This window comes from Bombus fervidus, chromosome 13, assembly GCF_041682495.2.
Source record: "Bombus fervidus isolate BK054 chromosome 13, iyBomFerv1, whole genome shotgun sequence".
Classification (NCBI taxonomy): domain Eukaryota; kingdom Metazoa; phylum Arthropoda; class Insecta; order Hymenoptera; family Apidae; genus Bombus; species Bombus fervidus.
This window is the reverse complement of record NC_091529.1, coordinates 8,829,097-8,841,967: the sequence shown is the minus strand read 5'-3', so window position 1 is coordinate 8,841,967 and position 12,871 is coordinate 8,829,097. Positions and strand designations below refer to the sequence as shown.

The window sequence follows — 12,871 nt, the reverse complement described above, 5'->3', positions numbered from 1 at the left end:
CGTAGATGGGAGTAGAAGAGAATTGTTGAAATAGCTTTTTAATTGAACGTAAAAGATGATTTATCCGTCAAGAATAAATATTTTTTGGTACAGATTAGAATTTGCAAGTAGGTGCGGATTTCCTTGGTGGAGAAGCGCGCTAAATTTCTTAGAATAAAGAAGGAAATTCAATCGCAAGTTTGAAGATTCAAAAATTCTAAAAATTGAAATGTAAAAAATCTTTTATATTTGGAAATTTAAAAGCGTAACAACCCAAAAATATAAATATTTAAGAACTTTAAGATTCAACAAAATTTGAAGATTTCCAAAATTTGTGTAATATTTGGAAAGTTCAGAATTAGGAATTTTTTATATTTATAAATCTAAAAATTGATCCATCTAAACATACGGATATTTGAAAATTTCAAAGTTCAACAATTTTGAGTGGAATTTGAAACATTGAGGAACTTTGAAATTAAATGTGTGTCAAATGCGTGATTCCATTCAGATAATGGAATTCACCTGGGTGGCATACGTAATCGTTGATCACGGAAACAGGAAATTGATACGATCGATCAATGGACAGTGGTAACGATACGTACTTAACTCCATAATATTATGACCTAACAGTTACGAGAAATTTCCCGTTATCGTTGTAAATTTCCTTACCAATTATACAATTAGACAATTCGTGTATTATCTGATAAATTAAATAAATATCACAAGTTTATTTCAATATTATTATAATTTAATAAATATATCAGTAACATCTAGTTGCAACGGGGAGAAAGTAATGAACATGATAATCTAATTGTCAACACTTTTATTGTTTTCTTGTGTTAAACTTTAGTCGTTTATCGAGAAACGCTAAATAACAATAGTAACGCGTATATAAGATTATAAGGTGAACATTAAAAAGAAGTAGGAATACGTGGATATTTAAACGCATAAATTCGTGAAAAGGTGTAAACAAAAAAGTTGGGAACAACAAAGACTAGTGAGAAATAATAGACAACAAACCAGTTGCATTATTTCAACGACAACCAAATACAATCAGTTACCTAAATATTGCAAATACTTCGAATAATAAAAATCTCAGTAAACTGAATAAATTCTCGTAACAAAATTATATATACATATGTGCTTAATATTGTGCGATACTGTTAAGTAGAATCATTGACAATAATTTGTGCAATAAAAGTTACATAATTATATAAGATTACTTAAAGTAACGAAAATTACACGCTATATATACCTTTTTTAAATATGCAGTCAATCATAAGAAATATCACAAAGAATATAAAAAGAAATATGGGAATAAAATTTGGAACATTCCAATTGTCTGAGAAAATTTTTAATCAATGTATATGTATTAAAATCGAATTCAAGATTGTCAAACGTTAGTTTGTAAAAAATTAAACCTTCCAATGTTTTTATAACAAGCTAAACGTACATGCACTTTAATGTTTCTCTATTAAATTGGTGTAAAAGTACTATCATTATATTGAAGTTTCTCGTATTAACTTCTATTAATACTTTGACCTTACTTCCGTCTATGCGCGGTTGGCTACTAATATTGGCATAATTTTCTTAGAATTAAACTTGAACATGTGTAATTCAATAAATAGTTCTTAATTAAATATACGGTTTAATCTTTTGAACTGTCTACTGCTTGATATCCTACGTGAATTGAATTAATTTATATGTCTTGTAGCAACTGTTGCATACATTTGTTAATGATACAAAAACAAATTATTATACATTAATAATAAAACATAATAACAATTAAAATAAATTCAACCTCTTTTCAACAACAAATGTAAAGGAACACGAACGAAATGATAAAAATTGTAACTTAAATACAACCCATTAATGAATCACATAGTTAAATCCTAACAAATATACCTAATCTTCCAATCGAGTAAGTTCGATATGGTTCTCATTACAAACATTTATAATAACACAAATGTCTCAACAAGACGTCAAAAAAATGAATATATAAAGACACATGTAATAATTATAAAATTCGATGGTGGGAAAGTCAAAATGTTATAGATTAAATGTACATTAAATTAAATCTAAAGATGTCTTAGTACGGTGTATACATAATAAAGCAGATTATTGCATTTGTGCATCTAAACTGTTCACACAGGATCGTAAAATACATATGGTCATGTGGTTTTAATCAACAATATTCTTAACCTGAAGATCGCAATAAAATGATAACCATCATATGGCGATAACTTTGCGATATTTCTATCTCTTTCGGTCCACTATCTGTTTTTACAGATTAAGGTTGTTATTTTTCTAGCATTTAAAAATTAAATATAGCTGTGATTCTAAGGCATACGGTTGATATGCTATTATAATATCCTACGAATACTACAATTAAGGAAATCGAAACGTTTCAAATCCTTGTATCATTCTACCTTATCTTAGATCTACTTCGAAAATTCCTTTTGACGATCTGATAATGTACTAGTAAAAAATTTATATAAATAGAATGAAAAAAGTTCCATTCTTCAACATTTTTTTTCGTTTGCTTTTTCTCCCTAAATATTGATCGATGTATTTTCTTATATTGCAACTGCAAGAAATTAGCATGTATAATGTAGGATTACTCTATTCCTTAAGCTTATAATTTGCATTGTTAGGTATTATATATCTTTTAAACGTATCTAAAACTATACAACGTAGTACAGTGCCGTTTCCGCTAGGCTGTTGTTAGTTGTTTTCACAAAATTGCATTCGATAAAGATGTGCAGTACAACAATCAGTTCTACGTGATATTAAAATTGCCAAGAAGTATACGTAGCTGTCCATGGAGTGACGACCGTCCAAGGTGGAAATTGTGCCAAGAATCGTTTAAATCTTAAAGATGTTTGGTGTTCACCATGTAAAAAGTGACCACCTAATGCTATTGATAAACATGGAGTTTTGGGCATACTATTTACCTACATAAAAAATACATGTATATTGTAAACGTCGTTAGTAAAGTAGATATCATGAGTATGTTCTACATACTACGTTCTCTACATTTTATGTTCTACATACATTCAATTCAAGAGAAAATGTGAAAGGAACACAATCGGACGCACAAGAATAATAGATAAAGTATGTTTCTCTATCATTCCATTTAGGTCCTTCTAACGGCTTCCCTTCCAAAATAGACCATTTTCCTAAATGAACACCTTTATATGGAGATAAAATTATACTTATATGATCAGGACCTGAAAGTAGATTTCGAATTGAATGTTTAATTATTATTTAATAATTTATATAATTACAAAGAAGTTACCTGTGACATTGAAGGTAAAACTGACAATATTCTGTTTTATCGACTTTGAAATGAGTTCAAGTTTTGTTGGTACATTAATCAATGGTGCAGGACCTGGAATCCAGCTTGTTTTCCTGTAAAAAATTTGTATATTAAATATATATTTAATTAAACTTTTCAATGTATTAAAAACCTTAAAAATTTAATATTAAAAAAAATACCATAAAAATGTCGTAACAGGCATAAAATACGGTAGGCCACAATATAATTCTTTTTCACAATCTTTTATTGTTGATGTTACGGCACCTATTTCAGGTACCATAGTTTCCACACTATGTGGACTATTCATGTCTAAATCAGCTATCCAATATCCTGTTCCCGTGTACCGCAAATTACCATTTACGTCGTAATATTGTCTTTGTGTGTGCTATAAATTGAATATTTATTTAATATTATACAATTACTTTCCAAGTAACAGAATTGTAAAAATTTCATTCAATACCGCAATCATAAATCGTTCTGGTGCCAATGATGACAAATCACCACTATAAGGAAAACCAAGTGGAGTCAAAATTAATACACCTATAGTTATTAAAAATATTCCCACTAACACACTCAGGATTCTCTCTGCATTTTTTATTAAAAGTACAAATGGCAACTAAACACAAAATATTAGTTATTAAATTATGTTTACAGACTTTTCCTAAAGCTTTTGTTTTAATAATAATTTCAATAATTTACCGTGAAACTGAGTAATAAGGAAAAGAGAATGCATAACATATTAGCCATAACAACTTCTGAATTTATACTGCTACCAGATCGTCCCATTATGGGTATAAAAAGATAAAGAGCTCCAATTACTAAGTAGAACGATTGTATATAAGGTAGACACATTGTCATTAAATAATAAAACAGCCATTTCCAACCTACATGTAAAACCAATTAAATTAATATATTTAATTTCATCATATTATTGCTCCACAATATTAAGATTATACCTCTCCACTTGTTAAAGAAATTACATCGAAGTATATTTCCAAGAGTAGGGAATACAACCCAATGTAATGGTATAAAACCAGATCGTATCTCCAATATAACACAATAGAAGAGAACAGACATCCATATTATAGAATACGAATCACAGTATATTTGATATAAGATCCACGCAGATTTAACTTCCTATAAAATATCAAGTCAAAATATCAGTTAACGATTTATACAGTAAAGCATTGTTGCGTGTACGTTACTATAAACTTGCCTTCTTTTGACGTGACCCAATAAATAAGAAAAACATCATTGACACAAAGATAGTTGGGACCACATATAAGAAAAACAACCATGCTGGCCTTGCATACCAACTCATAACTTTCCCAAGTTTAGTAAGAATGAGGGCGATTAATGTACATGAAAGTATAGATACTAACCATGAAACGATTATTGCTCCGGTACATAATAGTAAATGCTTTAAATATACTGATTTTTTTACATCTAAATAAAAATAAAAACATTTAATTATATTTTTTATTCTATAGTAATAAATTCAATTTAATATGATATAGATACCTCGCCGAGCATTTTGCATGTTTAGATATATTGAATATATACCGGCAACTATACTGATAATATTAATTGTACTTGACGCATACTGTGGCCATCTGACTACAAATGTACCTAAAAAGTCGAAGAACACAGGATTTCCTGTGTGATCTTGAGGTGGTACCTCAGATAAATAATTATCTAATACTATCCCTTGTAATAAAGCAAGTATATTATCTCCAGTCCTTTGTAAAGACCCCAATGGTATTTGATGAATATTATCAAACTTAGTATGGTACACATAACCATTGGTTGCCCAAGCAAAATCAAGACCTAGGAATTTTTAAAAATAGTATTTTTTCTAAAAGCAAATGTATAATATTAAAATAGATAGTGTAGAATAAATACCAGAAACGTTCCCAAAATCTCTGAATATTCGAAAATCAGTATCTCCAGGTACAATACCACTTTCAAATATTTCTTGAGCTAAGGATGATGCATAGGGATAAGGAACAGATTTAGCATATATCTACAAAAGAAATAAACATACATTATAATATCTATAATAATAAAAATCGGTTAACTCATCATTCAACAGTACCTGAAGCATCCAGGAGCTATCAGGTCCAGCCTGAAATAATAATTCACGACCGCCTGCACCACAAGCTTCTAAATTTATAAAAGCTCTGACCTCCTTAGCCCAAGGGTGTTGCGTTATAAAGCCATGAGAAGCCTGTATAATTTAAGCAATTAGTACTTTTCAAAAAATAAAATAAATTTAATGTGTTATCAATATTAGACACAATTAATGTACCTGTAATAAGTTCTCTTCAGCACCATTAAACAAAAATATAACATTATGCTTAAACAACTTTGGACTATGAGAAATCACACGTAAAATTTCTAACATCACAGCACAACCAGCTCCATCGTCAGAACCACCTAAAATAGAAAGCTATATTAACATTTAATCATGAATAATCATTAAGTTAAGTGCGCATGGGTGTTTCCATTAATTATTACCAGGACTTTCTGGGAAGGTATCAAAATGACAATTTATTAATAAACTGCTCTTGGTAGGTCTATGAGGACCAATCTTAACAATGACATTTTGTACATTTCTGTATACATTAGTCATTCCATCCAAAAATTTTAAAGGAAAAGCTCCACTATGCTTGGTTACATTGACTAGAATCTTATGGTTCTCATTGGCATCTTTGACTATATTATTGATAATGTTTGTTAAATATTTAATTGCTAACACTTCGTTCTCGTAACTTCCGACAATTCGTGGCCCAATATATGTGATATTTAGAAGATGATTATGTGCTCTTTCTGCTATAAATCTTCCTGGATATAGACCTTCTTTATCTGTCATTAATGGCTCAGGTAATTTCTTCTCAAATGTGATAATAATGATGGATACGAAAAGATAGAAGGTAAACAGAAAGAGTAAATGTTGAGTTTCATTTGGCAGTACTTCTTTCTTTTTTGAAGAAATCTTATCCTGGTATACCACATCACTAGTAGTTCTTTTAGAGACATGTTGACGCAATCTCACTCCGTCTTTCTGAAAGGTAGTATTATCAGTGCAAAGAAAAAAATGAAAAACATACTGATTAAAAGCAACAAAGATAATCTTACCATTGTCTGTGTTTAAGGCACTTTGAAAAATAATTAAAACTTTGAATTAAAATTTGATCAGAGACAAAAGGCTACGGTGTTCGATGACTCCGTTCAACTCCGTTCGACGCATTGACCAAATAACGAAGTGCGTCTAGTACAAATAAAATTTCTGATGTCTTTTAATATTTCGTATGAAACAAACAGAAAACATGCAGAATTTTATTAATATTTCTTTTTATTACTTCAATCAAACGTGATAATCGTATTCTCCGTAACAATTTTAAATAACAATATTACTGCTATGATTTTACATGCAAAATTATTATAATAAATGCAGTACTGGAATAAGAATCATCCCTACCTATCGTTGTGCCTGTATTTCTGATTAAAACGTCGCAACTCGTCAGTTACTTCAGGTCCGTTTTTTCATAATTCCACGTTGGTCTATCGTGGATCATTATTATCAGCCAATTTAATCCCCGTTAAAACATATTTTTTATATACGTTACAGCCACACGTATTCATGTGCCACTACGATTAGATAGCCATATCATATTTTTTGTATAAAGATTTGTGTAAGTGCTCGTTAGGTAGGTTACTCGATACTTGCTAACACGAGTATCGGGCCTATATATATCTGAATATAGCATTGCGGAAAAGTTAGCGAAAACAGAGTATCTATCTATCATGATAAAATTCTAAATCTAGAAAGGACGTCCCAAAGAGCAATAAAACACTCAAATAAAGTAGCAGAGTATTACATTTTTATGAATGAAAGGTGCTGTATCTCCATCGCGTGCACAACTTTTACTCTCGATACTACTCAGTTATGTAAAAAGAAAATTGCAATGTTACATAATTATACAATTACTTTCGAAAGAAAGAACGTATGTATATATGTGTGTGTGTGTGCGTGTGTGTGTGATAAATGCAAAAATCGTCTTACTAAGGCTAATATGCTCGACTAATCTCCAATTGCAAATTAATACAGTACGTTTGCTGTTTTGGAAAGAATTGACTCTACTGCTACTATAACATTGTATATTTACAAGAGTCTCTTCGATTCGTAGATGATGCAGACTCTTCTATGAACTGCTGTCATGCTTCGTTTATTATTTTACGCCTTTGTACATACATATATGGAGTACTTTCACGTAGCGTATACCTTTAAGATGCTTCGTAAAACATAAATACTCGGACAGATATATGGACAATGTCAGTCATCAGTTCTGAGAAGTCTTGTATGTTAACAGATGTCAATCATCTCATCACCGATTACGAAGTTGCAAATAATTTATTTACAATTTACTTGGATATTTTAAAGTTTAAAAATAGAAAGTAGATGACAAAAAAAGAAGGAGGAATTAATGAAATTGGTTAACATAACCAGATTTTAAAAGCATTCATTGTTTTTCACTGAATATTCATATAGCTAAATCAGAAAAAAGCGAAAGGTACGAATTTTGTCTATACAAGGAAGATAAAAACATAACATAAGATTGCGATAATTTATTTAAATTTGATAATTTATAAAAATTGTTGGAGCTGTTATACATTTAAACTGAAAATTGTCGCTATACATAAAATTCGTTTAAAAATTTAGTAGCTCTCGTTAAGTACTGATTTTTGTTACTGCATTTTGTAACTTTTAAATAGTCAAAAAATAGGAAATTTCTATAATCTTTTATAACATCTAATTTTGTAGTTTTAATTTTGTTGTATCCTTCGAGTCTATATGTTAGAAATAAAAATTATATTTCAGTAGATATTATTAAAAAATATGTGTTTATATATTTGACTTTATTATTCAATATATGTATATTTTATTATATCTAGATTGTTACTCTTGTATAGTCCACATTCATAACTAAAGTATAATATTTGATAAGTAGATATCTTTAAGAATATAAACATGAAGAATAGTAAAAAAGTTAACAAGAGATTCAATTGAATATCTGAAAATATTTTAATTAAATTTTTCAAAATGTTTCACTTAAACGGGTGAGAGTCTAAATCTGAAGTTGTATTTAACGTGTCACGTATTTAACCCAACCATTATGAAGGATTAAAATTCATGCAAAAGCCAAACGTGATAAAAAAAAATAGATACAAACGCAATCGTTTACTGCCATCTGTAGGAAGGAGTTTTAGAGAGGCCATGAAATTTGTTCGTTCGACGGTAAGGTTCTAATGGTAGGGACCGATTCCATAACTAGCAGACGATCAAGTCTAGCAGACGACCAAGTCTAGCAGACGGCGCATAGCTAGCGTCGTTCGCGGGCGCTTGTGACTTCGTTTCAAACTCAAGGATTGTTGAACGCCGATAGACACAGTTTTACGTGAACGAAAAGTTTATCCCTGAAACGGCTGCAAAATCGATTGAAAATGGATCCCGAAGCATTCCTGGACATGGCCAATCAGGTCATTAAATTGAAAATGTTCCCGTACTTTGATATCGCACACAGCGTACTCTGTGCTTTACACGTCAGAGAAGATTTGGGATCCGGTAAGCTCAAGCCTACCCGACCAATTCTAAATTTAATCTGCTCAGAACCAGCTTATACCTTTTCTAAGATTGTGTTTCGCTCCCAACAATTTTTCTTCATTATTCTTGTTTAACTCACTTCCCGCTTTATTTATTATCTTATTTTTTACTTATTTTATTATTAATAAATTAGCTCTCCCTTAATCTCATTTAATAATACTTAAGCTAAGAGATTCTTTTTTTATTCATAACAATTGGATTATTTTATTCTAAGTATTAAAGTAAAGTGTTATTATCTTTCTGTAAGTTTAATGCTATAGAATTATTAATTTCTTTGACATAAAAATACAATTTTGTTACTAAACATATTTGATATTATTAATATTATAAAAATAAGAACATTAATACAACTTCCACTTTTAATAATATTGTCCAAAACAAATGTATGAAAAATGTTCAAAGAGAGAAAAAATTATTCTCACATGGTATGTGGCATAATTAGAATAATCCTATTTTATGACATTCACTGAATTTATCTAGCTAATCTATTTCAGTATATACCCTTGTGGGCACGCCAAGTTTTTTCAAACCTTTGGCCTCAATTTTGATTTCTTATAATTTTTTGTGTTTCTTAAAGTTATGCAAATAACTTATTATAAATAAATATGGAAAATAAATAATTGTATTGTAAATATTTCCTAAATATTTCCTAAAATGTTTATTGTGTAAGAATGTTCCCAGATATAGCTGTAAAACTTTTTGTATCAATGACTTTCTTATGCAATGAACCATGAAGCAGCAATCTTTGAACAATGACTCAAAGAATTTTTGTACCTTTTATATTCCTTGGTAGTAGTTATATCTAAAATCATATGAAAAATAAATTTTATTGTGAAATGTATTTCTTAACTATTTTTGTATTTTTTTAAAATAAACTTTTATGTAATTTAATTTTATACTCATCAGAGTGTTAAAAATATACCAAAAAACATTATTTTCATGTTTATAGTAGACTTACATTATATCTGCACGAATACATGCAATATAGTATACTTGTAAGGATTCCAAGTGACCTACTTGAAAGAACCTGCCCCTTTGATATTTCATGGTATATTAGAAAACAGAAAATTTATCATATCTTGTATGTGTTTTTCTGAATTAAATTAAATGTTTCTTTACATGTTACTAATTAATAAATATTTAAAAATCTTTGAAAAATGTTGTACCACTAATTCATCAGACTGTTTTAACTGTAACTTTCATTATTTTTCATAACTTCATACTATCACAATTCTATTGAATAGGTGCTCAAGCATTTTCTCGGAAACACCCTCTTTCATGTTGGCTTTCAACAATGTTGGTAGTGTTTGCAAGTGGTATGCTATGCAATGGTCTTTTAGGAGAGCCGATTATTGCACCTTTGAAAAATACACCACAAGTGGTAGTAGCAACTGTTGTTTGGTCAGTATCATTAAATTAAAAACTATAAATCTCTATTAATAATTTAATGAATATCTTTCCATAACTTCAAGCTATATTCCAAGCTTCAGATCTCAATTGTGTCTTTGTTGCACTTGCACTTTTTACCAAAGTACAAGTACAAGAAAAACACAATTGTTTACACAACCAATAATATGACATCTCCCATAACATTTAATAAGGTATATTATTATTTAATTATTGCACAGGTATATGATATTTTATACACCATTTGATATTGGATATAAAATTGCCAAGTTTTTACCAGTAAAGATAGTATGTGCTACTATGAAGGAAATATATAGGTGAGTACATAATAATAAGCAGATATTTGTTTTTTTTATCTTATTCTGTTATGTTTATATTATTTTGCCATAACTTACAGGTGTAAAAAGGTATATGATGGAGTATCTCATGCAGGAAAACTTTACCCAAATGCATATCTTATCATGGTGTTAATTGGAACACTCAAAGGTAACTTTTAATATCTGAAAAATAAAAGTAAAAGTGTATTGAAATACAAAATTAATTTATTTAATTTATTTTAGGAAATGGTGCAGGTTTTACAAAACTTTTTGAACGCCTTATACGAGGAGTATGGACTCCAACTGCTATGGAATTTATGCAACCTAGCTTGTACATTTACATCTTCTTTCTATTTTTTTATAGATTAAAACAGAAATGAGTAATACATAGTATTTTACTTTTTAGCCCTACGAAAGCATCAATGGTTGCATCCATTATCTTCGTCCTTGATAAAAAGACTGATCTCATCTCCGCTCCTCACGCGTTAGTTTACTTTGGTATCGTTATTTTCTTCGTGTATTTCAAGGTAACAGGAATTTTGTACTCTTTCTTAAATGAAAGCTAATCGTTGCTAATCTTGTTTGTTACTAAGTGCTAATTGTTATTAATTTCAGCTATCGTCCATTTTGCTTGGAATTCATGATCCGTTCGTACCTTTTGAAAATCTATTCTCTGCGTTGTTCCTCGGAGGAATTTGCGATTGGTTAGCCAAATTGTTGGGACGAGGCCAAGCTAAAGATGAGAAAGCGGATGCCAAGAGAAAGGACTAAATGTTTGTAAACTTCATTTACATAATATTAGATAATACTACGTACATGTAATTTTACTGCTATGTAATTCAATTTTCGAGTTTGCGATGTATAATATTCATTTCTTCTTTTTTCTTTTGTGATAGGTGCGCATAAAATTCTCCCAATACGAACGTTAATATATTAGCATTGATATGCTGAAAATCAATGCATGGAATCAATTTAAACTAGTCAGGCCATACTCGCATGTTAACGATGCGATGCATGATCATGGACAAATCATTAAATATTGGAAGTACAATAATTTATTAGTATACATATTTTAATAATGACAAGTGATATATTGGAGAGTATGGCTTCCACCGTTATGAATACCAACAGTATTATCTCTGTTGACAACAACTTGCCAACATAATTGCCTCTCCATAATTAATTAGACAATTTTATATGAATAACATTACGTAACAAGTAAATTCGTTATGTTTTATAAAATATAAGAGAATTATACTTAAAATCGATAAAATTTTTACGTGAAGGCTAAAAACGTATTTCTTGTTGATTTTTTAATAATCTATATATACACGATTTCACACAATGTTTTAACGATTGAATTAGAAAAAAATTGTTGGTGTGTCATTTTATAGGGTGAAGTGCAATTTTTAAGTGCATATTGAGACATATTGTTAGTAATGTTCAATTCAAAATATCCTAATTTTGGTATATGTATTTTGTGTGAATGAATAATTATCTGTCGTACGATATTTATCACGAAGAAATATACTCAGGTTATTGAATTTAAGCGTTAAGGTAATTTTAATGCATATTGGAACAATAAGACTTCTGATAATAAAACGGATAACAAATGAAATCATCTATACATGACTTAAATATATCAACGAGGAAAATTATAACTCTTTTATACCATTTTATTATAATTAGATACTGACAATTGATACTTATCTACCATACACACATGTATCAAGCGTTTGCCTTGGACTCAACGATGTGAATAGAATTTGCTATGGAAATTAAATAACATAATTTTCATATAATATTCCAATTGACAGAACGTTATACATTTTCATGTAATAAAATGAAGTTTGTTCTTCTATACCTTTCTGTCAACTTATCATCTTTCCAACCTTTTTAATACGCAAAGGTTTAGAGGCAACAAGATTGCTTCCCAACCTAAGCCTTCTGAGCCCTTATTATGTATCTCCTATTGTAGAAAAACATGAAAAATATACCATTGCTTGTCATAATTTATAACAAATAAGGGTTGACAAATTCTAGTCGATACCCCAATACGATTAACAAATGGTAATTGTTTAATAAAGGTTTCCCGAGATACAATACAGTGCGACATTGAACGAGAAATTGGAACACAAATCAAAATTCGCTGGCTACGTTTGCAAACCATATTCGCCACGTTCA

General features: G+C 29.6%; 2 protein-coding genes and 1 long non-coding RNA gene across 4 annotated transcripts; 1 reads left to right on the top strand and 2 right to left on the bottom strand.

The window, feature by feature from the left end:
* Nucleotides 1-2,614: 2,614 nt before the first annotated feature.
* On the bottom strand, nt 2,615-7,504 carry LOC139993439 (endoplasmic reticulum metallopeptidase 1). 2 transcript variants are annotated; one of them, XM_072015163.1, is made up of 16 exons: nt 7,365-7,504; nt 6,780-6,949; nt 6,437-6,594; nt 5,816-6,362; nt 5,607-5,734; nt 5,394-5,525; nt 5,201-5,321; nt 4,820-5,125; nt 4,511-4,744; nt 4,255-4,431; nt 3,998-4,182; nt 3,759-3,914; nt 3,478-3,683; nt 3,278-3,390; nt 3,034-3,209; nt 2,615-2,933 (listed from the first exon to the last, which is right to left on the bottom strand). In XM_072015163.1, exons 3-16 carry the CDS (start codon nt 6,437-6,439, stop codon nt 2,769-2,771), a joined length of 2,649 nt encoding a protein of 882 aa, XP_071871264.1. In that variant the 5' UTR covers nt 6,440-6,594; nt 6,780-6,949; nt 7,365-7,504; the 3' UTR covers nt 2,615-2,768. The 2 variants fall into 2 exon arrangements, with proteins under 2 accessions (XP_071871264.1, XP_071871265.1); XM_072015164.1 differs by lacking the exon at nt 7,365-7,504 and having other exon boundaries at nt 6,437-6,569; nt 6,780-7,299.
* A 1,065-nt stretch (nt 7,505-8,569) lies between these two features.
* Nucleotides 8,570-12,548, top strand: LOC139993455 (trimeric intracellular cation channel type 1B.1). The gene is made up of 8 exons (XM_072015201.1): nt 8,570-8,924; nt 10,208-10,364; nt 10,592-10,687; nt 10,768-10,856; nt 10,931-11,018; nt 11,094-11,214; nt 11,303-11,460; nt 11,584-12,548. Exons 1-7 carry the CDS (start codon nt 8,804-8,806, stop codon nt 11,456-11,458), a joined length of 828 nt encoding a protein of 275 aa, XP_071871302.1. The 5' UTR covers nt 8,570-8,803; the 3' UTR covers nt 11,459-11,460; nt 11,584-12,548.
* Nucleotides 10,591-11,226, bottom strand: LOC139993457 (uncharacterized). The gene is made up of 2 exons (XR_011801379.1): nt 11,087-11,226; nt 10,591-10,870 (listed from the first exon to the last, which is right to left on the bottom strand). It is a non-coding gene; the product is annotated as an uncharacterized lncRNA (long non-coding RNA).
* Nucleotides 12,549-12,871: the final 323 nt, after the last annotated feature.

Bases quoted from the DNA above. Each gene is read 5' to 3' on its own strand.
- LOC139993439 (XM_072015163.1), bottom strand. The intron at 5,126-5,200 runs GTATTTATTCTA...AAAAATTCCTAG, and splicing joins AGATTTTGGGAACGTTTCTG to GTCTTGATTTTGCTTGGGCA. The intron at 3,210-3,277 runs GTAACTTCTTTG...ATCTACTTTCAG, and splicing joins TTTTACCTTCAATGTCACAG to GTCCTGATCATATAAGTATA.
- LOC139993455 (XM_072015201.1), top strand. From the start codon at position 8,804: ATGGATCCCGAAGCATTCCTGGACATGGCCAATCAGGTCATTAAATTG. The intron at 10,688-10,767 runs GTGAGTACATAA...CATAACTTACAG, and splicing joins ACTATGAAGGAAATATATAG to GTGTAAAAAGGTATATGATG. The intron at 11,019-11,093 runs GTACATTTACAT...TTTACTTTTTAG, and splicing joins GAATTTATGCAACCTAGCTT to CCCTACGAAAGCATCAATGG.